The 25099-nt window shown below is 52.0% G+C and overlaps 1 protein-coding gene across 1 annotated transcript in view; it reads left to right on the top strand.

Annotated features, from left to right (window-relative positions):
• The window catches only part of LOC140903081 (excitatory amino acid transporter 1), a 124208-nt gene that overhangs the window by 44727 nt on the left and 54382 nt on the right, over positions 1-25099 (top strand). Inside the window, exons 2-4 of the mRNA XM_073323802.2 lie at positions 17075-17331; positions 18602-18739; positions 19836-20040. Of these exons, the coding sequence (XP_073179903.1) occupies positions 17115-17331; positions 18602-18739; positions 19836-20040 (560 nt within the window). The 5' untranslated portion in view covers positions 17075-17114. The remainder of the gene's footprint in view (positions 1-17074; positions 17332-18601; positions 18740-19835; positions 20041-25099) is intronic.

The following is a 25099-nucleotide window of genomic DNA, read 5'->3' as shown; positions in this document are numbered from 1 at the left end:
CACTGGAAGCAATGCAGGTGATGGGGTTGTCTCTGTTGATTGTGTACCGCTGTCCGCTGGTGCACTAGGTTGTATTTTAGGCTCCGGTTGAGCTTTTTGCGTGGGTTAGCTGCTGCTGCAGGTGCAGGCTATGTGGCGCCCTTTGGTGCTGGCTCCCCTGACTCTGGTGGGGTTGTAAGCATGGGCTCTGGTGTTGACTGCTCTGCCAGTTACGACCCTTGGGCTGGTTCTGGCTGGGTCCCAGGAACTGGATCTACAACTGCTGCCATAGACTTTGGTCTAGGGTCTGGCACCCCGTGCCTCTTCGGGGGAAAGCAGTTCAGAACAGCATTCACCAAGGAATTTAGTTCTTATTTTAGGTGCTAACCTAATGCTCTTGAGCTAAACCGATTACACTGAGTATATGCAGACGCAGGAGAAAGGGGGGGTTGTAGCATGAAGAGCTGCACTCGAGTTGCATCGTTTAAGGGGATAAGCAGTACTCTTTGCTCCTGCCCAACCTAGCCAGTGTCCATTCAGGTCCCTCTTAGGGCCAAACTCTCGTGGAGGCATGATGGCATGGTGCTAATCTCTGTCTCCATGAAGGTTCTTCTTGTTTCCAGGGAATGTAATGAAAGTATTTTTGAAAAACAAAGAAGAGATGAGAATGTGTGCTGGCAAGGGCAGGGGATTACAGACAGGAGAGGAGGGGGCTATAGGAGAAGAGGGGTTTGGGAGGGGGATTATGGGGAATGGGATAAATCGGAGTGAGTGGCAGGGAAGGGGAGAGAGGTTGGGAGGCTCTGGGTTTGGCACTGCAGTGAGGGAAGGGGCTCACTGGGAGAATAGGGGCTGGGGCACATGGCAGCCCCACATTCTCCTCTTCCATATGCGTGGCACGATCTGGGCAAGGCAGCCTCGCTTGGGGGGGGGACTGAGCCCCTCATCCTACCTTTGTGGGTGGGTGTGCACCAGCATGTGGGGACACACTACTCCTCTTGAGGCGTCTGAGCCTCCTCCCAGCTCCCCTTCATGTGAGCCAGGATATGAAGGATCCTTGTCTTTCTGGGGATGTCTGAGCTCTTTTCCCTGCCCCCCTCAAAAGATCTTGGGGCCATGTCCCTCCAAAGGAGTCCCTCTACCCCTCTGAACACCCATCGTAGAAACCATTGACCAAGGGGGTACACATGAGAGACGAGTGACACACCGTTACCACAAACGGAGAAACTGCAAGTGCACATACTCGACCAGGGGGCATTTGCGAGAGGTGTGTGCCACCCCGTTACAGCATGCTTGATACACATCTGAGGTTTCTCAAGCACTGGGGAGGAGCGACAGAAATTTTCTCTGAGGCCAGGTCTATTTGTGCGTGGGACTATGCTCAGATTTTTCACTGGTCAACATAAGCACCCTGTTACAGCCACACAGTAAAACCACCTTCCTGAACAGCGAAGAGTCTTGATTGATGCGGTGTGAGTGTAGACACTGCATGACCTGTGTCGACCCTAACAGTCCTCCAGCAGCTGTCCCACTCCCTGCGACAGTGACCACTCTGGTCACAATTGTAAACTCCACTGTCCAGAGCTCACAGAGTCTGGAAGCCACCTCCACCCCACCACACTCTTTTAAAACCCTCTGTGTATTTAGAAATGCCTTTTCCTGATTACCCACCTTGGCAAGCTCACCTAGCAGCTCATCCTTGTTGTGTGCAACTGCCCAACCAACCATGCTGGCTCCATGTGCTAGACATGTTCCTTCCTGCAGTAGACAAGAAGCATTGGATCTCCTGGGCCTGTGGGAGAAGCAGCTGTGGAAGCATGGCTACAGACCAGCCACAGAAACATGGACATCTACGAGCAGCTTGCACAGGGATGACAGACAAAGGGGTATGACAAGGAGCAGCAGCAGTCTTCGCCAGGGATACCACAAGGCAAGGGAGTGCAACAATAGATCTGATTTAAAGATGGCGCCTGGCCCATCCCCAAGCTAATGAAATAACGGTGTCGACTTTTCATTGGTTGACTCAAATGAAAAGAGTTAGTTGCACAACAAACAGAGGTAGAGTTGGCATCCGCTTTCATTCCCTGTTGGGTGAGGCAGCGGGGAGGGCCACGCAGAGCACTTTGTTTACATGCATTGGGGTGGCCCGTTTATCCTCCTGAGAGATCTCAGTGAAACTTTCCTGGAGAAAATCTGCAGTCCTCTCCTGAAGGCTCCTAGGGAGGGCTGCCTTATTTCTTCCTCTGTGGTAGGACATTTTCCCATGTGAATTCATCTGGTACCATCACAGTACCCAGGCTTGCAGCATATGGGACCAGGAGTCTTCGGGATGCCAGTAGCAGCTGTGCTCTCTGTGGCTTTGTAACCTCAGGAGTGAGATATCAGGTAAAATCACCCCCACCTGTGGAGAACGGTGCCAATATTCAGTGCCAGTACCCTATACTTGTACCCATGGAATAGGGGCTGAAATTTTATAGCTTTACGCAACAGAAAATCTGTCCCCCCTTTCCCATGGTGGTCCATACTCACCATGGCCAGGGCTGGAGAATAGTGCCGAGGCACTCCAAAGCTGAAGTGTCAATAAGCAATTCTTATTAAAAGTGTCTATGGGGCTAAGGGAAGGGAGTTTAGAAACTTACCTTTCTCTTTCCCTTGTGACTGTAAGTACAATGGTACATCTCCCTGGTTTTATTAGCAGCTTCTGGCAAGGCTGCTTTGATGGGTGCCCCCTCCACACCTGCAGAACACATGGCCCTGATAAGGAGGAGAAAGAGGTCTAGGGAGGCCATGTTCTGTGAGATCCTGCAGCCAGTGCTGCATCGGACCATGAAAAAAGGGCTTGGAGGGCCAACATGACTGACAGCCTGGAGAAAGGCTCAGGAGTCCCAGCAGGACAAGGAAAGGGAAATGCATCAAGACATAATGGATCTTCTCAGGCAATAAACCCAAACGCTGCAGACCTTGGACCTGCAGGTCCAAGAATCCAGGATACTCTGCCTTTGTCTTTGTCTTTGGAGAACTCAGTGGTCGCTGCTCCCTATACACCCCAACATACCACATGGTATCACAGGACACATCCTTACCCCGACCACTGCATGCCAAGGGACAACAAGACAAACCACAGCTTCACATACACTGACCTGTGAGAATCATGGTTGGTGTATGTGTAGCCACAATGGATTACATTCAAATGGACATAAATGTTTACTTCTTTTGCTCTAATAAATTGGTTAGTCTCTAAGGTGCCACAAGTACTCCTTTTCTTTTTGCGAATACAGACTAACACGGCTGTTACTCTGAAATACTTCTTTTCTAATTTTAAGTTTTCATGATGTTTAGTTATGTTAAAAATTTGTATTATATTGCCTATGGTTTTGTTTTTCACATTGATTTTTTTCTCTTTTGTTTCCCACTGAATCAAGTTCTGTTTTTCCAGAATATATTTCTTTATAATTTCACAACACATTGCAGAACGCACAGCAGTAGTCAAGGGAAACAGTACTTGTAAGTGCACATCAAGCACCACAGCATTCATAGCTTCATGAAAATTTATAAATTGTGACAGGGTCTGGCCAGATGGCTACAGGACAGTAATAGAAGGCAGATATATTAGCCCCAGGTTAAGTAGGTCCCTTTTCCCTGGGTAAGGTAACAGGGAAGGTTTTTTTGTTTTGTTTTGTTTTTTGAAACAGAAAGAAAATTTATTGGTAACGCTTACAGAATTACCAAAGGAAACAAAACAACTATGCAACAAACAACGCAATCAGAAGGTATAACACAGCAGCTTTCAGGAGGGAGAAGTGTTCAGGCTAGCCTGGGCCCAGAGCGGGGGGGCTTCCTCGACACTTGTGGTCTTCCACCCCCTCGAGTTACCCAGTGCCGCGCCCAGTGTCACCGATCCTCCCTCTCCTGAGAGTGCCCGGTAAGATGGGCACGGCTGCGGGGTGGGCAGTTTAGGGAGGGGGGGTAGACACCCATGTATTATAGGACCCCTCCTAGATGACAGGAATGATGGTATCCACAGCGGCAACGGCTGGGGCTGGCGTCTCTCGCTCTTCCCCTCAATCAAAGGGTCAGACGGAGGGAACCGGACGGGGTCACCGAGCAGAGAACCCCAGACAGCGCCCACCGCTCCTCGAAGGCTTCAAGGGAGTCGGTGGACGCCGCCCAGAGGAACTCCGCCCGGATACGTGAGTGTACTGAGGATCGGAAAACGGCCCCACAATCGCAGGACGTTTCATGGGCCAACCTCCTCTCTCTGGTTTTATAAATGGCTGTTTTAGCCAAAGCTAGGAGGAGGTTGACCAGAAGATCCCGCGACTTTGTGGGGCCACGGATGGGAAGTGTATAGATAAAAAGGTGGGGGGGAAAATGAAGCCAGAAGCGTAATAGAATATTTGTGAGGAGCCGGAAAAGGGGCTGCAATCTGGCACACTCTAAATACACGTGCGCCAGGGTTTCCCTCACATTACAAAAAGGACAAGTGTCCGGAATGGGGGTAAACCGTGTCAAAAACACGCCCGTGCTCACAGCTCCATGAAGGAGCCGCCAACTGATGTCCCCGACGGGCCTTGGGACCAGGGTGGAATACAGGCTGGCCCACCGAGGTTGCTCACCCTCCAAAGGTGGCAGGAGATCCCGCCACTTTGTATCGGGGCGGGACACCAGGGTGTGGGCGTGAAGGGTATGAAGCGTAAGTGTATATAAGTATTTCCGTGAAGCAATTTGAAAGCTAACCGGCTGCAGTTCGTGCAGCCGGCTTGCAGTGAAAGGGTGAGGGGTTTGTTGGGATCTACGGGGGGGGGCCAGATGGAAAGGTCCGGCGGGCCTGGGGTAAGGAATGGGCAGGGTGCGCCCTCGCACAATGCTCGGCTAACATAAGCCCGAGCAGCGGGGGTCAAGGCGGCCTTCACCTCCTGAAGTACGCGCCGGGGGGTACGGAGGCTGGAGAGCCCCATGCGCCAAGTGAGCATCAGGGGATCCAGCCAGTCTCTCCGGTCGTAGTCCAGGAGGTCTCCGACCCTCGTAACTTCCGCCAGGACCAACCTCTGGCGCACCGAGCGGGACTCCGCCACCTGCACATGGAGCTGGGGGTTGTGTAGCAGGGTCTCCGTGAGGAGATCTGCCCCCACGGTGGCCGCCACGGACCTGGTTGTTAGAAACAATTTCCAGGTCCGGAGGAGGTCCTGGTAGAAGGCCGGCAGCCCGGAGAGGTCTCGCGGAAAACCCCTCGGAGAAAGATAAAAGAGCTTCCGGTCATATTGAAGCCCTTGGAAACGGCGCAGGAAGGCGTGCGCCAGTATGCTCCACGCCGAACTACTTGCACTATAAAAGAGCCTCTGCAGGGCCTGGAGGCGGAAAACGCGGACCTGAGTGTACAGACACTTCAGGCCCTGCCCTCCTTCCTTCAGGGGTAGATGAAGAACTCCAACAGGGGCCCAGTGCATTCCTGACCAGAAGAACTCTAGAATCAATCTCCGGAGGTGGGTCAGGAAACCCGGGGCCGGGGCCAGGGTGTTGAGCCGGTACCAGAGCGTGGACAGGACTAGTTGGTTAAGCACCAGTGCTCTCCCTCGGAGGGAGAGACATCGGAGTAGCCTCGTCCATCTCCGGATCCGCTCTATCACCCCGCCCTCTAAATTTTGCCAGTTCTCCGGCGGGGAAGGATGCGTGGCGGAAAGGTAAACGCCGAGATAGAGCAGTGGACACGCACTCCACCGGATGGTCTGAAGTGCGGGTGGGAGGGAGCTCACCTGCCGCCAGTCCCCCACCGCCAAGCCAGAGCTCTTGACCCAGTTGACTCGGGCGGAGGAGGCTGCCGAATAGATGGCTTGGCATGCCTCCACTCGCGCCAAGTCGCCCGGGTCCTGGACCACGAGGAGTACGTCATCGGCGTACGCCGACAGGACCAGCCGCAGCTCCGGCTCCCGCAGCACCGACCCTGTCATCCTCCTGCGGAGGAGACAGAGGAAAGGCTCGATCGCCAGAGCATACAACTGGCCCGAGAGGGGGCACCCCTGCCGCACTCCTCGCCCGAAGCTGACCGGTTCAGTCAGGGTCCAGTTGAGCCTAACCAAACACTCCGCGGAGGCATACAGCACCCGGAGAAAACTCACAAACTGAGGTCCAAATCCCAACGCCTGCAGAGTGCTCAGGAGGTACCCATGGTCTACTCTATCGAACGCCTTCTCCTGATCAAGAGACAGGAGGGCGAACGATAGACCATCTCTCCGCCCGAGTTCCAAAAGGTCTCGGACTAGAAAGAGGTTGTCGAAAATGCTGCGACCCGGGACAGTATAGGTCTGGTCTGGGTGGACCACGTCCGCCATCACGGACCCTAGCCGCAGCGAGATTGCTTTCGCTACGATTTTGTAATCCGTGCTAAGGAGTGAGACGGGACGCCAGTTTCGTAGATCGCGGAGGTCCCCCTTCTTCGGCAGCAAAGCGAGCACCGCTCGCCTGCATGACAGAGGGAGGACCCCGCTCTGCAAGGACTCAGCCCAGACGGTGACTAGGTCTGGGCCGAGAATGTCCCAGAACGCGCGGTAAAACTCCACGGTCAGCCCGTCCATGCCCGGAGATTTATTGGTGGGCATGCGACGGAGGGCTTCCGAGAACTCGGCCAGGGTGAGAGGCAGCTCTAGTCGGTCTCGGTCGCCCACGCTGACCGTGGGGAGTTCCTCCCAGAGCACCTCGCAAGCGTCAGGATCGGTCGGGTCCGGGGAGAAAAGGCTTGTGTAGAAGTCACGGGCCCTCCCCACATCTCCTCCGGACCCGTGAGGGGGGTGCCGTCTTCCGCAAGAAGGCAGGTGACGTGTTTCTTGGCCCCCCTCATTTTCTCCAGGGCATAGAAGAAGCGGGAGCCGCGGTCCATCTCCCGAAGGAGGCGGATGCGGGATCGAATGAAGGCACCTCGGGCCCGGTGGTCCTCAAGGGCCCAGAGCTCCTCCCGCTTCTCCCGGCACGCTCCGCAGAGGGACGGGTCCTCGGGATCGGCGGCCAGGCGCCTCTCCATCTCTAAGACCTCCCGTTCCAGCTGCTCTATTGCCGCATTTCGCCGTCGGCTGGTGCCCCGAGTGTAGTCACGGCAGAAGAGCTTGGCGCGCACCTTCCCGAGATCCCACCATCGCCGCACCGAGGGAAAGGCACGCCACTGCTCTCGCCAGGCCAGCCAAAACTCCCGGAAGGACATCACAAAGCTCTCGTCCTCCAACAGGCTGTTATTAAAGTGCCAATAGGCCGGCCCCGGTCTCTCTGCACGGAGGGAAACCGTTACAGCGACTAAATGATGATCGGAGAATGGGGCCGGCCGAATGGCGGAGGAGTGGGCCTGTGAAAGATGGAAACGGGATAAGTAAATACGGTCCAACCGAGAGTGGTGTGACCGATGGGCCTCCACCCGGACAAAGGTGAACGTGGAGGTGTCATCTGGGTGATGGTCGCGCCAGACGTCCACTAGGGAGTGATGGTCGACTATCCCTTGGAGAATATTCGCAGCGGCCGGACTCGGTTCGGCCCCTGAGCGGTCCCGTTCCTCGAGGGTGGTGTTAAAGTCCCCTCCCAGGACCAGGCACTCATGCGAATCCAGGGTGCCGAGAAAGTCGGACACCTGCTGATAAAATTGTGGCCGCCTGGAGCTCATTTGCGGGGCATAGATGTTAACAAGATGAACCACGAGCCCCTCCATACGGACTCGAAGGTGCAGCACGTGGCCCGGCACGGCCTCATTGACCCCTAGCACCTCAGGCTGTAGGTTGGGGGAGAATAGGGTTGCCACTCCAGCCTGCCAGGTCGCAAAGTGGCTAAAGTATACCCCGTCCCCCCACTCCAGCCGCCACCTGTCCTCGGCGGCCGGGTCTGTATGGGTCTCCTGCAGGAAAACTACAGAGTACCTCCCCTCCCGAAGGTAAGAGAGCACCTGGGACCTGCGGAGAGCCATCCTACAGCCCCTGGTATTCAGGGTCGCAATAAGAAGAGGCGTCATACGGAGGGCTGGGGGGGGTGGGGGTCTCGTATTGGCGGGGGGGTTCAGGGCCCCCGGCGGGTTGCACAGCAACCCATGACTCATCCCGTGGGTGAGTAGATCGCTTCGGAAGCTGCGGGCTCGCTCGTAGGCCGCAGCACCGCGCTTTCCTTGCCCCCTGCCCTCCTTTATAAGGGCCGTTGTGGCCTGGAGGAGTTGATCAAAGTCCCCCCATAGCCGAAGAGCCAGCTGTGCCCTATTGCGGGTGCCACGGGAGTGCTCTAGGAACTTCCGTAGTGCATGCCGCAGCTCATGGGGGGGTGGGGTTACAATTCCCGAGGTATTCCCTGATGGGTCTCTTAATACAGCCTCGTGGTCCGCTAAGGCAGGTAGACAGGGTGCGGACCACCGACGGGGCGTCTGACAGGCTGGGGTTATTAAATTCATTTCACGCCTTGGGGTGGAGGGGGATGGCAGGGGAAAAATTGCCACTCCTAACGGGTCGCGACTAGAAAGTGCAAAGACTGCTCCCTGGGGGGAGTCTGCAAAAGGCGGAAAGGAAATAACCCCAGGGGCGGCGTTAACATTGCAGGAGGAGGGACCTTGGGCAGGGGCAGGGGTGGGGGCAGGGGCAGGGGTAAGGCTCTGGGGTGCAGGAGGCGAGCAGCTAAAGGAAAGTGCCTCCTGAGCAGAGTAAAGGGTTAAGGGGGAAGGGGAGGGGCTCCCAATAATGCTAGGTGCTGGCTCCATGGTGGTTTTAGCGGTCACGGCATCAGGTGGTGGACCGCCTTCTGCAGGGTGCTCACCCGGGAAGGCAAATAGGGGGAGGGAGCATGGGGAAAGGGAGGCTGGGGTAAGGCTGCCCAGCTCGAGGTCAGCCGGCAGCAAATCATCCCCTCCCTGGGTGACCGGGGTCAAATCTAGGGCCTCAATCTCCGCATACACGGGGGAGAGGCCAACTCCTGCCACCCCGGGGGCCTCTCCTCTAGGGCCCGCCTCAACGGCCGCCTCAGGGTCCGTGGGGGGTTCGGGTAGCATCCAGGCAGAAGGGGTGTCCTCAGAAGTCTCGGAGTGGAGGGTCTCCCGTGGAGGGGGGATTCTGCCCTCCAATGCCAGTCCGTCTTCACCTCCCGACACCGGCGGATGGATCTCGCTCGCGGCCGTGGCGGGAGGCTCGATAGCAGTGCCTCCTTTCCTGGTCTTCCGGGGGGCTTCCGCGTCGGGTGGATGCAGCGGAGCTCGAGCCTTCCGCTTGCCTCGCTTCCCCTGGACTAGGGTCCAGCCCTCCATAGCATCATCTGGGGGCTGGTTAGCAGGGGTCGTGTCGGGGGGCGGAGGCGACGGTTTAGGGGTTCGGGGAGGTAGCGGTGGGGCAATGTGAGGGGTGGGGGCTTCTCCTTGGGGAGGGCCCTCTCTTGTACCCGATAATATCCTTGCCACACCCTCCTCCATGGGCTCTATTGGGTTGGTACTAGCAAGGGTGGAAACCCCTTGCTCGCCCGGGCATTGTAGGGAAGGTATCTCTTGGGCCCGGACGGGAGCAGCGATGGGTCGAGTAGGAGGAGGGTTGGTTTCAGGTACTGGGCAGCCAGGGGCATTGGCAGCGACGGGGCCAATGTCCTGCCGGGTCTCGGGGGTTTCGGGTGCCCCTCCCCCCGAGCCAAAGGGCAGTCTCTGCGGACGTGCCCCGCTGAGCGGCAGAGGTAGCACCGGGCCTCTCCGGTAGAATAAAAGACCCGATAGCGGGCTCCCTCGTAGGGGACTAGAAAGGACCCCTCAAGCGCCTCTCCGTCACGCGCCCCTGCCGGTGGTAGAAGCTGCACTTGCCGGCGGAACGAAAAAATGTGACGGAGGGTGGGGTCCTTGCAGCCCAACGGGAGAGGGCTGATGACAGAGACAAGTTTCCCCAGGGTGGAAAGAGCGGGTAACAGGGCAGCATTGGGTAAGAAGGGAGGGACGGAGGTGAGGACGAGGCGAATGCCCAGGTCTTGTAGCGGCTCCAGGGGGACAAACACCCCCCACACCGCCAGGCCCCTCTCCACCGCCTCCTGGGCGGCATCCTCCGAGGCTAAGAAGAAAACGACCTTCCCATACATCTTGGAGGCCGCCACAATAGCCGTGGGTCCCACCACCTTCGCCAACGCCCGCACGTATGTCTCCATGTGGGGCGAGGCGGGCACCAGGAGGCAACGGACGCCGTGCTTCCTGGTCAAGGCGGGGAAAGGGCCTCGGCCGCTGGTGATGGTGGCGGAGGCAGGGGGGGGCGAGATGACGAGGCGGCAGGCAGCGGGGAGCCCGCTGCCGCCCGGGCATACGTCCTGGGGGCCGGGGGAGGGACAATCGCAGAGCTGGTGGAGGGAAACGCTGGGAGGGGCGCCACGGTTGATGACGAGGCTGCAGCGGTGGGGGCAGCTCCCGCCATGGAGGGCTCAGTGGTTTTAGTGGGGCCCTTTCCCTTCCACCCGCCCTGGCCCTTCTTGCGAACCGGGGGGGGGTTTCCTAGTATCTGGGGGGGTGGTGGGTGCAGCAGCAGCAGCAGCAATCACCCTGGTGCCTCCTGCTACCGGTGCCCCAGCAGGGGGGGTGGCAAGTACCTTAACAATAGTAGTAGGGGGGGGACCTTGGGGGTTGGGCAGGGGTGGTGGTGGGGAAGGAACAACTAATTTTATTAAAGCAGTCTCGCCCCTCTCGTTCCCCGCCATTGTGAGCAGGGAGAGACAGGGAGACACCGGAAGGAGGGGGGGGGGAGAAGGCGGAATAGCCCCTCCTTCCGCTGGCTGCGGACAGGAAGGGAAAAAAATGCCGAGGGAGGGGGGCTGGGAGGAGGGGGGGGAACAAAATCGGGGTCCAGTAAAAGGGGCAAGTTGTGGGATAAGCAATCCGGGGGGGGGGGGGTGCAGACCCACACACGTTTGTCCAAAGAGTCTCGGTTGGTCGGTTGTTAGGTCTGGTCCGGAAGGCAAAGTTCAAAGCAAACAGCTGGATCCGAAGGGAGATGGCAGGTTGCCAGCAGGGACAGACTGCGGGGGGGCCGTGACAGTTGTAATAACGATGGGGGGGTAGGGGCACCGATGGATCGGGGGTGGGGGTCTCCACACCACACCCCCTGTGCCGCCACAAACGCAAGTAATCACAGTCAAACTCCCCCCCACGAGAGTATAATTCAGAAAGTTACTCAATCTTACGGCCTTCGTCACGATGATTTATAATATTTCTTCTGTCTGCTGAAATCTCCGTCTCCGGCTGTGTTGGCTGTGTTCCAAGGCCTCCGGCATGTTAAGAATGTTGTAAGGTCCGAGCTGCTGGCAAAACGGCTGGGTCTGGGGGTTTCCACTCCCCCCTCCGGACAGCAAAATCGGCAATCTTCCCCCCCCCCCTCCTCCGGGGGCTCAGCTGAGGCAAATAGCTGCGCCCGAAAGCAGGCGTGGGGGGGGGGGATGGCTGGCGAAGGACGTAGACGGAAAAAAAAAACAACAAAAAATGAAAAAAAAAATCAAAAAAGCGTCTGGCCCGGTCGGGGGGGGACTAAGGCAGGTGCAAAAAGTAAGAAAAATCCGGGCCAGGGGGCTTTAGGAAAGAACAGAAAGCAGATAGCTGAGGAGCAAGCAAAAGACGTTCCGTTTCCTAACAGGGAAGGTTCCAGAACAATCAGGAACCTTCTGGAGACAATTAAGACAGACAGGCTGATTAGAACACCTGCAGTTAATCAAGAAGCTGCTAAAATCAATTAAGGCAGGCTAATCAGGGCACCTGGGTTTAAAAAGGAGCTCACTTCAGTTTCTGGTGCGCATGTGTCAAGGTTCCTTCCCCACTCTGAACTCTAGGGTACAGATGTGGGGACCTGCATGAAAACCTCCTAAGCTTACTTTTACCAGCTTAGGTTAAAACTTCCCCAAGGTACAAACTATTTTATCTTTTGCCCTTGGACTTTCGCTGCCACCACCAAACATCTAACAGGGTTTATTATTGGGAAAGAGTCGTCTGGAAACGTCTTTCCCCCAAAAATCCTCACCAAAACCTTGCACCCCCCTTCGTGGGGAAGGTTTGATAAAAATCCTCACCAATTTGCACAGGTGAACACAGACCCAAACCCTTGGATCTTAAGAATAATGAAAAAAGCATTCAGTTTCTTACAAGAAGAATTTTAATATAAGAAAAAGTAAAAAGAATCACCTCTGTAAAATCAGGATGGTAAATACCTTACAGGGTAATTAGATTCAAAACATAGAGAATCCCTCTAGGCAAAACCTTAAGTTACAAACAGACACAAAGACAGGAATATCCATTCCATTCAGCACAGTTTATTTTCTCAGCCATTTAAAAAAATCATAATCTAACACATATCTAGCTAGATTACTTACTAAGTTCTAAGACTCCATTCCTGTTCTGTCCCCAGCAAAAGCATCACACAGACAGACCCAGACCCTTTGTTTCTCCCCCCTCCAGCTTTGAAAGTATTTTGTCTCCTCATTGGTCATTTTGGTCAGGTGTCAGCGAGGTTATCCTAGCTTCTTAACCCTTTACTGGTGAAAGGGCTTTTCCTCTGGCCAGGAGGGATTTTAAAGGTGTTTACCCTTCCCTTTATATTTATGACAGTGTGTAAGGAGCTGGGAGCAAGAGGCACTAGGAGCTGAGAGTGAGAACGCAGACTATTGGAGGACTGAGGTGTACAAGCCTTATCAGACACCAGGAGGAAGGTCCTGTGGTGAGGATAAAGAAGGTGTTGGGAGGAGGCCATGGGGAAGTAGCCTAGGGAGTTGCAGCTGTCATGCAGCTGTTCCAGGAGGCAGTCTAGACAGCTGCATTCCACAGGGCCCTGGGCTGGAACCCAGAGTAGAGGTTGGGCCTGGGTTCCCCCCAAACCTCCCAACTCCTGGTCAGACATAGGTTCATGAAAACAGCCAAACTGAGGGCTGCCATGAAGCTCCAAGGCAAGCAAATCCACCAATAAGCGCAAGACCCACAAAGGTAGAGCAGGAACTTTGTCACAACTGGTTTCAGAAGTGGGATCTGGTGTCTACAGCACGGCAGAAGAAGGAGGGTGTTTGGGCCGGTGGGGAGGAGGGGGTGTCACTACGACACAGAGAGTAGAAAATTGTGTCTGCTGCATGTGCATATGTATTCTCTCTGCTCTAGATGCATAGAGATGGTGGAGTGCTGTGCTGGAGGAAGGAGGGCACAAGAGACAGAACAGGCAGGCAGGAGAAAAGTGGAGAGGGAATAACAGAAAGCAGCAGGAGCTCCAGGGAGAGAGAGGAGAAGAAGCATCTTATGTACCTCTCTAGCACCCCCAGGAGCCTGGACTGATTAACACCAGCTTCTCAGGGAGCTTCTTGTTTCCTGCTGCTTCCCTGAAGCCACTTAAGGAGAACAGGCAATCAACTGAAGTAGTAGGAGCCAGTGAGGCCCTTAAGATGCTGATATCTTCCCTCTCTCAGGCCCTGGTACCAGCCTGCTTATTTGTCCCCTTCAATTGAGTGTTGAGAGCCACTATAGCTGGCACAGAACTGCAGTCATGAGTGAAAGAAGAAAACGCCCCTCTGGGGCAGCATTCAGAAAAAGCAAGCAAGCAAAGGAAGCTTTTCTCTCTAAGCAGGAAGGAGCTCTCCTGAGATATGTAGACACAAATGTTCACAGTGAGCCTTCTGGCCCCAGTGAGGATGTGAGTGGTGAGGAGATGCCTGATCTTCCAGTTAGTGCAGGTGACCTGGCAGCTACTGCAGCACCCATATCTCTATCTCAAGTGGATGTAACCATGCACAGTCCTGAAGAAAAGTGTAGCTCAGAGAAGAGTGTGGTGGAGGCGCAAGAAACAGCTGCTGCTGAGTTTAGTTCCTTAAGTCTAGATGATCCAGGACTGTGGACCCACTTGAGCAGTAGCCTGAGGGACTTCCTTGTACTGCATGGGCCACAGCAAGTGAAAAACGTCATGTTCCCTAAAGACAATGAAAACAGAATTTTCCATCCAACACATTACTGGTGTGAAATCCCCAATGGTGACAAAGTGCAGAGGCCATGGCTTATGTACTCAAAAACCCAGAATGCTGCATACTGGTTTTGTTGCAGACTCTTCCAGTCTAATGTTCCAGCCACATTGGGTTCTACAGGAACACAGGGTTGTGAGTTCAATCCTTGAGGGGGCCATTTAGGGATCTGGGGCAAAAATTGGGGATGGGTCTCACAACCCTGGATTTAGCAGGCCAATGCTCAAACCACTGAGCTGTCCCTCCCCCACGAGGGCCATGTTCTGTATGGATGAAATTTTCAGGGGATTTAACTTCAAAGCTCTAGCCACCCTCTACTGAGCATGTGTAAACTGAAATTTTTCAAAGTCCCAGTCTTATTAATCTCTCCTCATACGGAAGCCGTTCTATATCCCTAATAATTTTTGTTGCCATTTTCTGAACCTTTTCTGATTCCAATATATCTTTTTTGAGATGGAGCAACCACAGGTGCATGCAGTATTCAAGATGTGGCCATACCATGGATTTATATAGAGACAATATGATATTTTCTGTTCTATTATCTATCTATTAACTCCAAAACATTGACTTAGACTTCTTAAAGAAAAGGTCACCAGAATTTTTTGACATGGGGAAAACAACATATTTTCACTAACCTTGTTTTTCAAAAAGGTGGCAGCATTTTGGCTGACATTTTCCAAAAAATTCAGCCTGAGGTAGACACTTGGCATATAAAATTTAATCCAAAATGGTTCAAGTTTGACAAAGATATATGCAGCTGAAAACAGGGTCTTATGATGGGGAATGTTGGGCAACCTTAGCCTTGCCTATAACATCTGATCTGGGACTCAGCACTTCCCAGCATTAGAAGAAGAAGGTTGCATTTGGGGAGCCAGAGGAGCTTTAAAAATCACTCTAACTGAGGACTAATTAAAAAGTGCAATTGTTCCAATTTTTCCAAATAGCAAGGAACATAATCTCACACAACAGCAGCACCGATGAGGGGGAATGAGTGGCTGGGTTGTGGAAGAGGCCAACAACTGAGCCACATGATAAAAGAAATTTTCTCATTTGGGGTGAATTTGTCATTTTGGACATAGATAAAATTTCACCTTTTCCATCCATCAGACTCTTTTCAGGGATAATAGTGTAATTGTGCATACACACTCACTCACACACACTTTGCAATCACACATGCTCATATACACATATTCACACACTTACACTGTCATACTCAGATTCACACACAGACACATACACACTCACAAAACAATACAAATTTTAATTAAAGTTAAAAAGCACACAATCCCAGTCCCACAACACGCAAACTCTCATGCACTCACTGTCACTTTCAGGGAATCATGAAACTTTATAAAGTCAAGGAATGAGCTTGCACACTTGGTCACACTGGTGTAAATCAAAGTTAACTCCATTGACTTTTCTGGATTTGCTCCACATTTTCACTGGTGTAACTGAGAGCAGAAGTAGGTCCATTATTTGCCTCTCTAGAGAGAAAGAGGTGCTTTTGACCTTAAGATCTGTAAACACAAGAAAGGACTCCAGCGTGCCAGTGAAAATACAACCAGGAAGAATTCTTTCAGCTTGTTTTAGGGGTGAAAGAAGCAATGAAGATGTTTGTCTACACTACCACGGTAAGTCGACCTATGCTACGCAACTCCAGCTACGTGAATAACAAAGCTGAAGTCGACGTACCTTAGGTCAACTTACCACGGGGTCTACATTGTGGGAGATTGACCTCCCGTCAACTTACCTTACTCTTCTCCTCGGAGGTAGAGTACAGGGGTCAACTGGAGGGCAATCTGCTGTCGATTTGACAGGTCTTTACTAGACCCAGTAAATGGACCGCAGGTGGATCGATCTCAGAGCATAGATCCCAGCTGTAGTGTATACATAGCCTCAGACATGCTGTTTGAAAGCTGTGCAATTGAAAAAAATCACAACTTTCCCACTCTGTGAAAGCTACAGAGGGCTTTTGCTTCTTCCCTCTATGTCCACGAAAATAACAGGGGCTGTTTTTCCTTATACAAAATTGTTTCTGCAACACCACTTTGGGAAGTTTGGTTTGCTCCCTGGGCTTCTATGGAATCATTTGTATATTTAAAAAAAAATATCAGCTGGATGGAGAAGGAGAAATCTCAGCATTGTCCAGCTCTCAAATTCTCTTGAAAAGGAGTGAGAATGTCCATCCAGTCTCAGGCACACCTAAACCAGTACCTGCATTCCCCTCAGAGGGGCTGCTGTTCCCCTGATGCTTGGGAGAAACAATAGAATTGTAGCTTTTAAACTAAAAAGAAAAGGAGTACTAGTGGCACCTTAGAGACTAACCAATTTATTGGAGCATAAGCTTTCGTGAGCTACAGCTCACTTCATCGGATGCATTCAGTGGAAAATATTTTTCACTAAATACCCTCCTAGTGAAAAAGCTTTTCCTAATATCCAACCTAAACCTCCCTCACTGCAACTTGAGACCATTACTCCTTGTTCTGTCATCCGCTACCACTGAGAACAGTCTAGATCCATCCTCTTTGGAACCCCCTTTCAGGTAGTTGAAAGCAGCTATTGAATCCCCCCTCATTCTTCTCTTCCGCAGACTAAACAATCCCAGTTCCCTCAGCCTCTCCTCATAAGTCATGTATTCCAGTCCCCTAATCATTTTTGTTGCCCTCCGCTGGACTCTCTCCAATTTTTCCACATCCTTCCTGTAGTGTGGGGCCCAAAACTGGACACAGTACTCCAGATGAGGCCTCACCAATGTTGAATAGAGGGGAACGATCACGTCCCTTGATCTGCTGGCGATGCCCTTACCTATACATCCCAAAATGCCATTGGCCTTCTTGGCAACAAGGGCACACTGTTGTTGACTCATATCCAGCTTCTCGTCCACTGTAACTCCTAGGTCCTTTTCTGCCGAACTGCTGCCTAGCCATTCGGTCCCTAGTCTGTAGCGGTGCATGGGATTCTTCCGTCCTAAGTGCAGGACTCTGCACTTGTCCTTGTTGAACCTCATCAGATTTCTTTATGGGGCTTTCCAGAACTGCCTCCCAATCAGCCTGAGTAGTTATATCTGGAGGGCCAGGGGGGCACTGTCAAGGTTAGGGAGATTTCATGCTGCCTTCTGACTCTCCACTTTGCTTCTCTCCTCCCACAGACAAGAGCGGTGTCTTCTGGACCAGGAGCTTGATCTGATTATGAGTGAGCAGCGGGGCCATGTGAACAGCCTCTTCTTGAATGAGGAGTCAGCCAAGCGGCTCAGCTCCAACAACCGGGTGCAGCGCTTCCAACAGGCAGTGCAGGAGCAGGCAGCACGGGCCAAGAAGCGGATGCACAGCATCACCAAAGACAGCGCCAAGAGCTTCCTCAGGAGAAATGCCTTCGTCCTCTTCACCATCACTGCTGTCCTACTGGGTAGGGAGCCTGGGGCCTGCAGGGTGGTGCTGTGCTGCCTGGGGAGATTCATTAAGCTAGCACAAAGAGCGATTAAAGAAGTGTGCTGAGGTCAGGGTTCTGCCACAAACACACTCTGTGCCCTTGGGCAAGTCCCTTCATCTCTCAGTGCCTCCATTATCAGGCATTGCATTGCAAGAGCATCTACAGATGCCTGTGAGGGATCAGGGCCCTATTGTACTGGACACTGCTCTCACCTGGAATGCAAAGCCGGGCTTCACCTCACAGAGTTGGCTGGCTCTGCACTAGGAATGTTTGCTGGTGTAAGGATGGTGGGCAGGGGTGATTCTTTACAACAGTTTGTAGAGGGAAAAAGTGCTCATTTAGATACAGTTATTCCAGCAAAAGGACTTATTTAGATCATTTCCCTTGGGGAACTGTACAGCTTTACTAGCTAAAAAGCCCTCTGCTGCTATAAGCTGTGTCTCCACTAAGGGGGTTTGCTGCTACTGGGAAAGTGAGGATAACAGAGAACCTCAGGCACAAGTCACTGCTCATGTGCAAAGCAGCATGGTTCCAGCATGCGGGGGCTTATAACAGCCAGCCTCAGGAGGGAACTACGGAAAGTGACACTAAACCTCCGCTGCACAAGGCTCTCTGAGAGCTTTACTGACAGTCCCTCAGGAAGCCTCCCAGCCCCAACAGGGTAAATCTCCCTATCCCCGCTGCCCAGAGGGGAAACTGAGGCAAGGAGCAGTCCTGTAACTCACCTTAGGCCAGCCTTAGGACATGGTAGAATCTCTGTCACTTGGATTCTTTAAATCAAGACTGGACATCTTTTTCTAAAAGATCCACTCTAGTTCAATCATTTCAATTGGCTCGCTGCAGAATCACGGGGTGAAATTTCTAGCCTGTGATATGCAGGAGGTCAGATGGACTCTTCTAGCCTTGAAGTGTTTGCATTGGTGAGCTACATGGCTGGAAATACAACCCAGAAGTGCAGCAGGGAAGTGTAGAGTAGTGCTGTTCCCCCCTTGATGAGGGCTGGCTGGCTGATGCACTCTCATGGTGTGGCTCCTGTTTACCAGACTAGGAGCTCACTGTTTATATGAGCAATATCCCTTGTAATAAGGGAGGGTCCCAGGAATCCTTATCCTGGGGAAAGGGCCATTCTCCATGCCTGGCACGTTCCTGCTCACCGAGGCAATGGCTAACAGGACAGGCCTCTCACAGGGGGCTGCGTTTAACCCTTCGATTGCACAGATTTCCCTTCTTATCCCTTGTTTCTCAGGGATCATTTTGGCCTTTGCGCTCCGACCCTACAAGATGACCTATCGCCAGATCAAGTATTTCTCCTTCCCAGGAGAGCTGCTGATGCGGATGCTCCAGATGCTGGTTCTTCCCCTCATTGTCTCCAGCCTGGTCACGGGTGAGGGACCTTTCCTGGTGCTTGCAGCCATCTGCATCCTACAGGCCATGCAGCACCCTGCAAAGGTGCTGCCAGCCAATGACCCAGCTCCCGCTGCAGGTCCAGGCCTTGGTTGGGGCTATGGGAAGTGGGATTGACCCGTCTGTCCCCTGGCTGCCTTGGTGTGGAGGTCAGGGTGGCAGAAGGTCTTACGCCTTTCTGAGAAGGGTGAGGAGCAAGCCTGGTAGTCCTGCCAGCCCTCAGGCACCATGATCCAGGCCCTGCAATCCTGATACTTAAAGATGCACTGGGGGTCAGGGAGGGGCTGGAGGTATTCATTTGCCTTCAGGCATTAGGAGGAAGTGTCCACCCCTGAAGTGTGTGTGTGAGCATTGCAGGGTCACAGTGCACCTGAGATAGCCAGGCAAAACTGTGGGTTGCCCAATGGCTGCTTGGAGGGGGCTCCCTTTCCCCTCCGCTAACACAGCAGCTATTCCAGCCCCTCCAGTCCCCTCCCCAATCACTGTTCTGGCTCCTTATCCTCACTGCCCACCTGCTCTGCCTCATCATTCACATCCCTCCTCCCCACCCCCCAAGGGCCCCCAAGGGCTCCTGTCTCCAGACCCCCTGCCCCCACCTTTCACTCCCTTATCCTATCTCCTCATTTTCTGTCACCCCATTTCTCTGCACCCCCTAGTCTCCTCATGCTTCTCGTCTGCCTCCTATGCCCCACGAAGTTTGCTTTCTGCCCCCACATTTCCCTACATACCCCAAAGCCTGCCTCCTACATCCCATATTCCTCTGCAGCCTCCAAAATCTGCCTCCTACACCCCCTACTCCCCACAAAGTCTGCCTCCTGCACCTCACTTTCCTCTGCTCCCACATCTCTGCCCCCCAAACCCTGCCTTCCAACCCCCCAACCTCCGATTCCTCCTCTTCAATCCATAGTCCCCTGCACTCCCACAGCCTTCTTCCACACCCCACATCCCCTTAGAGCCCCCAAAATCTGCTTCCTGCATCCCACATTCCCCTGCACCCTCAAAATCTCCCTCCAGCCCCTCACCTCACTAATGTAAGAGGTAGACACTCTTGTCTTGTTTTGCGTGTGGCTGCCCAGGCATGGCCTCGCTGGATGGCAAAGCCTCTGGGAAGATGGGGATGCGGGCCGTAGTCTACTACATGGTGACCACCATCATCGCGGTCTTCATCGGCATCCTTATGGTGATCATCATCCATCCAGGCAAAGGGTCCAAGGACAAACTGCACCGGGAGGGCAAGATTGAGCAGGTGCAAACAACTGATGCCTTCATGGACCTGGTGAGGTGAGCAAACAAGTTGGTGTGTGGTAAGAACATGCACCTGTGATACGATCACCATCCTGCACTGAAAGCCATTCAAACCCCTGCACTGCACATGGAGAACATGCTCTGAATAAGCTATGAAAGGAGACCGAGCCGCTGACTTCAGAGTTCTCTGGGAGTGCTCAACCCCCCCTGCTCTGCCCCAGGCCCTGCCCCTACTCCACCCCTTCCCCCAAAGGCCCCACCCCTGACCCACCTCTTCCCAGCCTCTTCTCATCCCATTCCACCCCCTTCCTCATTCTGCCCCGCTCCTCCCCTTCCCCCGCCCAGCACCTCCTGCACACCGCTGAACAGCTGATCACCAGTGGGTAACATAAAATGAGTATCTGAGAAACTATATACTCACACCATATATACTGACATGCAGAAAAACCTGAAGTGTTAGTCCTCATCCTCACCATCATCATCACCAGGAGTGGCCATTGTCCTGGCATCTCCCAAGGCATGCAGGCTGGGATAAAACTTTTATAACAGGTTATGCTGACACCCCTATGCCTAATGCATATTCAGTAGGGGTTTCAACCCCTTTTCCTTATCTGTATTTCCTCACCTAGTAATGCTGAGGTGCCCTTCTCCCATACGTTAGTAGGCCTTTTACCTCAAGTTCATTAGCATATACTTCAGTTAGTTACCATGACCTTCTGGTGGTCAGACATCCGCTGATGTTCCTAACTTAAAAATATCTAAAGCTGATATCTACTGGCATCGTGTGGTCATCTATCAGCAGTTGGGTTATTACAGCATTCTATCGTGTGATCTCATGATCTTGGTTTTGGTCCCCCCACTACGGACAAATTGGAGAGAGTCCAGTGGAGGGAAACGAAAATAATTAGGGGACTGGGGCACATGATTTATGAGGAGAGGCTGTGGGAACTGGGGTTATTTAGTCTGCAGAAGAGAAGATTAAGGGGGGATTTGATAGCAGCCTTCAACTACCTGAAGGGGGTTCCAAAGAGGATGGAGCTGGGCTGTTCTCAGTGGTAGCAGATGACAGAACAAGGAGTAATGGTCTCAAGTTGCAGTGTGGGAGGTCTAAGTTGGATATTAGGAAACACTATTTCACTAGGAGGGTGGTGAAGCACTGGCATGGGTTACCTAGGGAGGTGGTGGAATCTCCATCCTTAGAGGTTTTTAAGGCCCGACTTGACAAAGCCCTGGCTAGGATGACTTAGTTGGTGTTGGTCCTGCTTTGAGCAGGGGATTGGACTAGATGACTTCCTGAGGTCTCTTCCAACCCTAATATTCTATGATCTAGGGTTGCTGCTGGTTAGCTGTTTATGCTAAGGCTTTTTGAGCCTTATCTTTTGATTAGTTTAGCTAAACTATTGTCTTTTTGGCCTTGAGGCTTGTAGGATCATTGGAGCTCACATACAGTAAGAGCATAAGAATGGCCATGCTGAGTCAGACCAATTGTCCATCTTGCCCAGACTTCTGTCTTCCAGCAGTGGCTGGTGCCAGATGCTTCAGAGGGAATGAACAGAACAGGGCAATTTATCAAGTGATCCATCCCCTGTTGTCCAGTCCCAGCTTCTGGAGTCAGAGATACAGGGGCACCCAGAGCAAGAGGTTGCATCCTTAGCCATTTTAACTAAGGGCCACTGATGACCTATCCTCATGAACTCCTTTTTGAGTTATACATTTAGCCCAAGTTATACATTTAGCCTTCACAACATCCCCTGACAATCAGTCCCACAGATTGTCTGTTGTGTGATTTTATAGACCTCTATCATAGAATATCAGGGTTGGAAGGGACCTCAGGAGGTCATCTAATCCAACCCCCCGCTCAAAGCAGGACCAATCCACAATTAAATCATCCCAGCCAAGGCTTTGTCAAGCCTGACCTTAAAAACTTCTAAGGAAGGAGATTCTACCACCTCCCTAGGAAACACATTCCAGTGTTTCATCACCCTCCTAGTGAAAAAGTTTTTCCTAATATCCAACCTAAACCTCCCCCACTGCAACTTGAGACCATTACTCCTTGTCCTGTCCTCTTCTACCACTGAGAGTAGTCTAGAACCATCCTCTCTGGAACCACCTCTCAGGTAGTTGAAAGCAGCTATCAAATCCCCCCTCATTCTTCTCTTCTGCAGACTAAACAATCCCAGTTCCCTCAGCTTCTCCTCATAAGTCATGTGTTCCAGACCCCTAATCATTTTTGTTGCCCTGCGCTGGACTCTCTCCAATTTATCCACATCCTTCTTGTAGTGTGGGGCCCAAAACTGGACACAGTACTCCAGATGAGGCCTCACCAATGTTGAATAGAGGGGAACGATCACGTCCCTCAGTCTGCTCGCTATGCCCCTACTTATACATCCCAAAATGCCATTGGCCTTCTTGGCAACAAGGGCACACTGTTGACTCATATCCAGCTTCTCGTCCACTGTAACTCCTAGGTCCTTTTCCGCAGAACTGCTGCCTAGCCATTCGGTCCCTATTCTGTAGCTGTGCATTGAGTTCTTCCGTCCTAAGTGCAGGACCCTGCACTTACCCTTATTGAACCTCATCAGATTTCTTTTGGCCCAATCCTCCAATTTGTCTAGGTCCCTCTGTATCCTATCCCTGCCCTCCAGCGTATCTACCACTCCTCCCAGTTTAGTATCTTCCGCAAATTTGCTGAGAGTGCAATCCACACCATCCTCCAGATCATTTATGAAGATATTGAACAAAACCAGCCCCAGGACCGACCCTTGGGGCACTCCACTTGACACCGGCTGCCAACTAGACATGGAGCCATTGATCACTACCTGTTGAGCCCGACAATCTAGCCAGCTTTCTACCCACCTTATAGTGCATTTATCCAGCCCATACTTTAACTTGCTGGCAAGAATATTGTGGGAGACCGTGTCAAAAGCTTTGCTAAAGTCAAGGAACAATACATCACCCACTGCTTTCCCTTCATCCACAGAACCAGTAATCTCACCATAGAAGGCAATTAGATTAGTCAGGCATGACCTTCCCTTGGTGAATCCATGCTGACTGTTCCTGATCACTTTCCTCTCATGTAAGCGGTTCAGGATTGATTCTTTGAGGACCTGCTCCATTATTTTTCCGGGGACTGAAGTGAGGCTGACTGGCCTGTAGTTCCCAGGATCCTCCTCCTTCCCTTTTTTAAAGATTGGCACTACATTAGCCTTTTTCCATTCATCTGGGACTTCCCCCGTTCGCCACGAGTTTTCAAAGATAATGGCCAATGGCTCTGCAATCACAGCCGCCAATTCCTTTAGCACTCTCGGATGCAACTCGTCCAGCCCCATGGACTTGTGTACGTCCAGCTTTTCTAAATAGTGCCTAACCACCTCTTTCTCCACAGAGGGCTGGCCATCTATTCCCCATGTTGTGATGTCCAGCGCAGCAGTCTGGGAGCTGACCTTGTTTGTGAAGACAGAGGCAAAAAAAGCATTGAGTACATTAGCTTTTTCCACATCCTCTGTCACTAGGTTGCCTCCCTCATTCAGTAAGGGGCCCACACTTTCCTTGGCTTTCTTCTTGTTGCCAACATACCTGAAGAAACCCTTCTTGTTACTCTTGACATCTCTCGCTAGCTGAAGCTCCAAGTGCTATTTGGCCCTCCTGATTTCATTCCTACATGCCCGAGCAATAGTTTTATACTCTTCCCTGGTCATATGTCCAACCTTCCACTTCTTGTAAGCATCTTTTTTATGTTTAAGATCCCCTAGGATTTCACCGTTAAGCCAAGCTGGTCGCCTGCCATATTTACTATTCTTTCGACACATCGGGATGGTTTGTCCCTGTAACCTCAACAGGGATTCCTTGAAATACAGCCAGCTCTCCTGGACTCCTTTCCCCTTCATGTTAGTCCCCTAGGGGATCCTGGCCATCCGTTCCCTGAGGGAGTCGAAGTCTGCTTTCCTGAAGTCCAGGGTCCATATTCTGCTGCTTACCTTTCTTCCCTGTGTCAGGATCCTGAACTCAACCAACTCATAGTCACTGCCTCCCAGATTCCCATCCACTTTTGCTTCCCCTACTAATTCTTCCCAGTTTGTGAGCAGCAGGTCAAGAAAAGCTCTCCCCCTAGATGGCTCCTCTAGCACTTGCACCAGGAAATTGTCCCCTACGCTTTCCAAAAACTTCCTGGATTGTCTACACACCGCTGTATTGCTCTCCCAGCAGATATCAGGAAGATTAAAGTCACCCATGAGAACCAGGGCGTGTGATCTAGTAGCTTCTGCGAGCTGCCAGAAGAAAGCCTCATCCACCTCATCCCCCTGGTCTGGTGGTCTATAGCAGACTCCCACCACTACATCACTCTTGTTGCTCACACTTCTAAACTTAATCCAGAGACACTCAGGTTTTTCTGCAGTTTCGTACCGGAGCTCTGAGCAGTCATACTGCTCCCTTACATACAGTGCAACTCCCCCACCTTTTCTGCCCTGCCTGTCCTTCCTGAACAGTTTATAACCATCCATGACAGTACTCCAGTCATGTGAGTATCCCCCCCACACTTTGTTGTATCTTTTCTAAACTGAACAATTCAAGTCTTTTTAGTCTGTTTAAGCCATTCCAGTTCCCCAATCATTTTTGTTGCTCTTCTAATATATATCCTTTTTGAGATAGGGCAACCAGGACTGCATGCAATATTCAAGGCGTGGGCATACCAGGGATTTATATAGTGGCATTGTGATATTTTCTGTCTTATTTTCTCTCTCTGTCTTAATGGTTCCTAATACTATGTACCTTAAGCAGATGTGTTCAGAGAACTATCCATGACTCTAAGATCTCTTTGAGAGGTAACAGCTAATTTAGACCCCTTAATTTTGTATATAATGGTTCCTAACATTGTTAGATTTTTTTTTTGACTGCCACTGCACACTGAGCAGATGTTTTCAGGGAACTATCCACAGTGACTCCAAGATCTTTCTTCTGTGTTAACAGCTAATTTAGACTCCATTTTATATTAGGGCTGTCAATTAGTTAGAGTTAACTCACACGATTAACTAAAAAAATTGTGATTAAAAAAATTGCAATTAATTGCAGCTTTAATTGCACTGTTAAACAATAG

The sequence above is a fragment of the Lepidochelys kempii genome, chromosome 25, assembly GCF_965140285.1.
Source record: "Lepidochelys kempii isolate rLepKem1 chromosome 25, rLepKem1.hap1, whole genome shotgun sequence".
NCBI classification, from domain to species: Eukaryota; Metazoa; Chordata; order Testudines; family Cheloniidae; genus Lepidochelys; species Lepidochelys kempii.
Note: the sequence above shows the minus strand (reverse complement) of the source record. Positions and strands in the feature narration are given on the sequence as shown.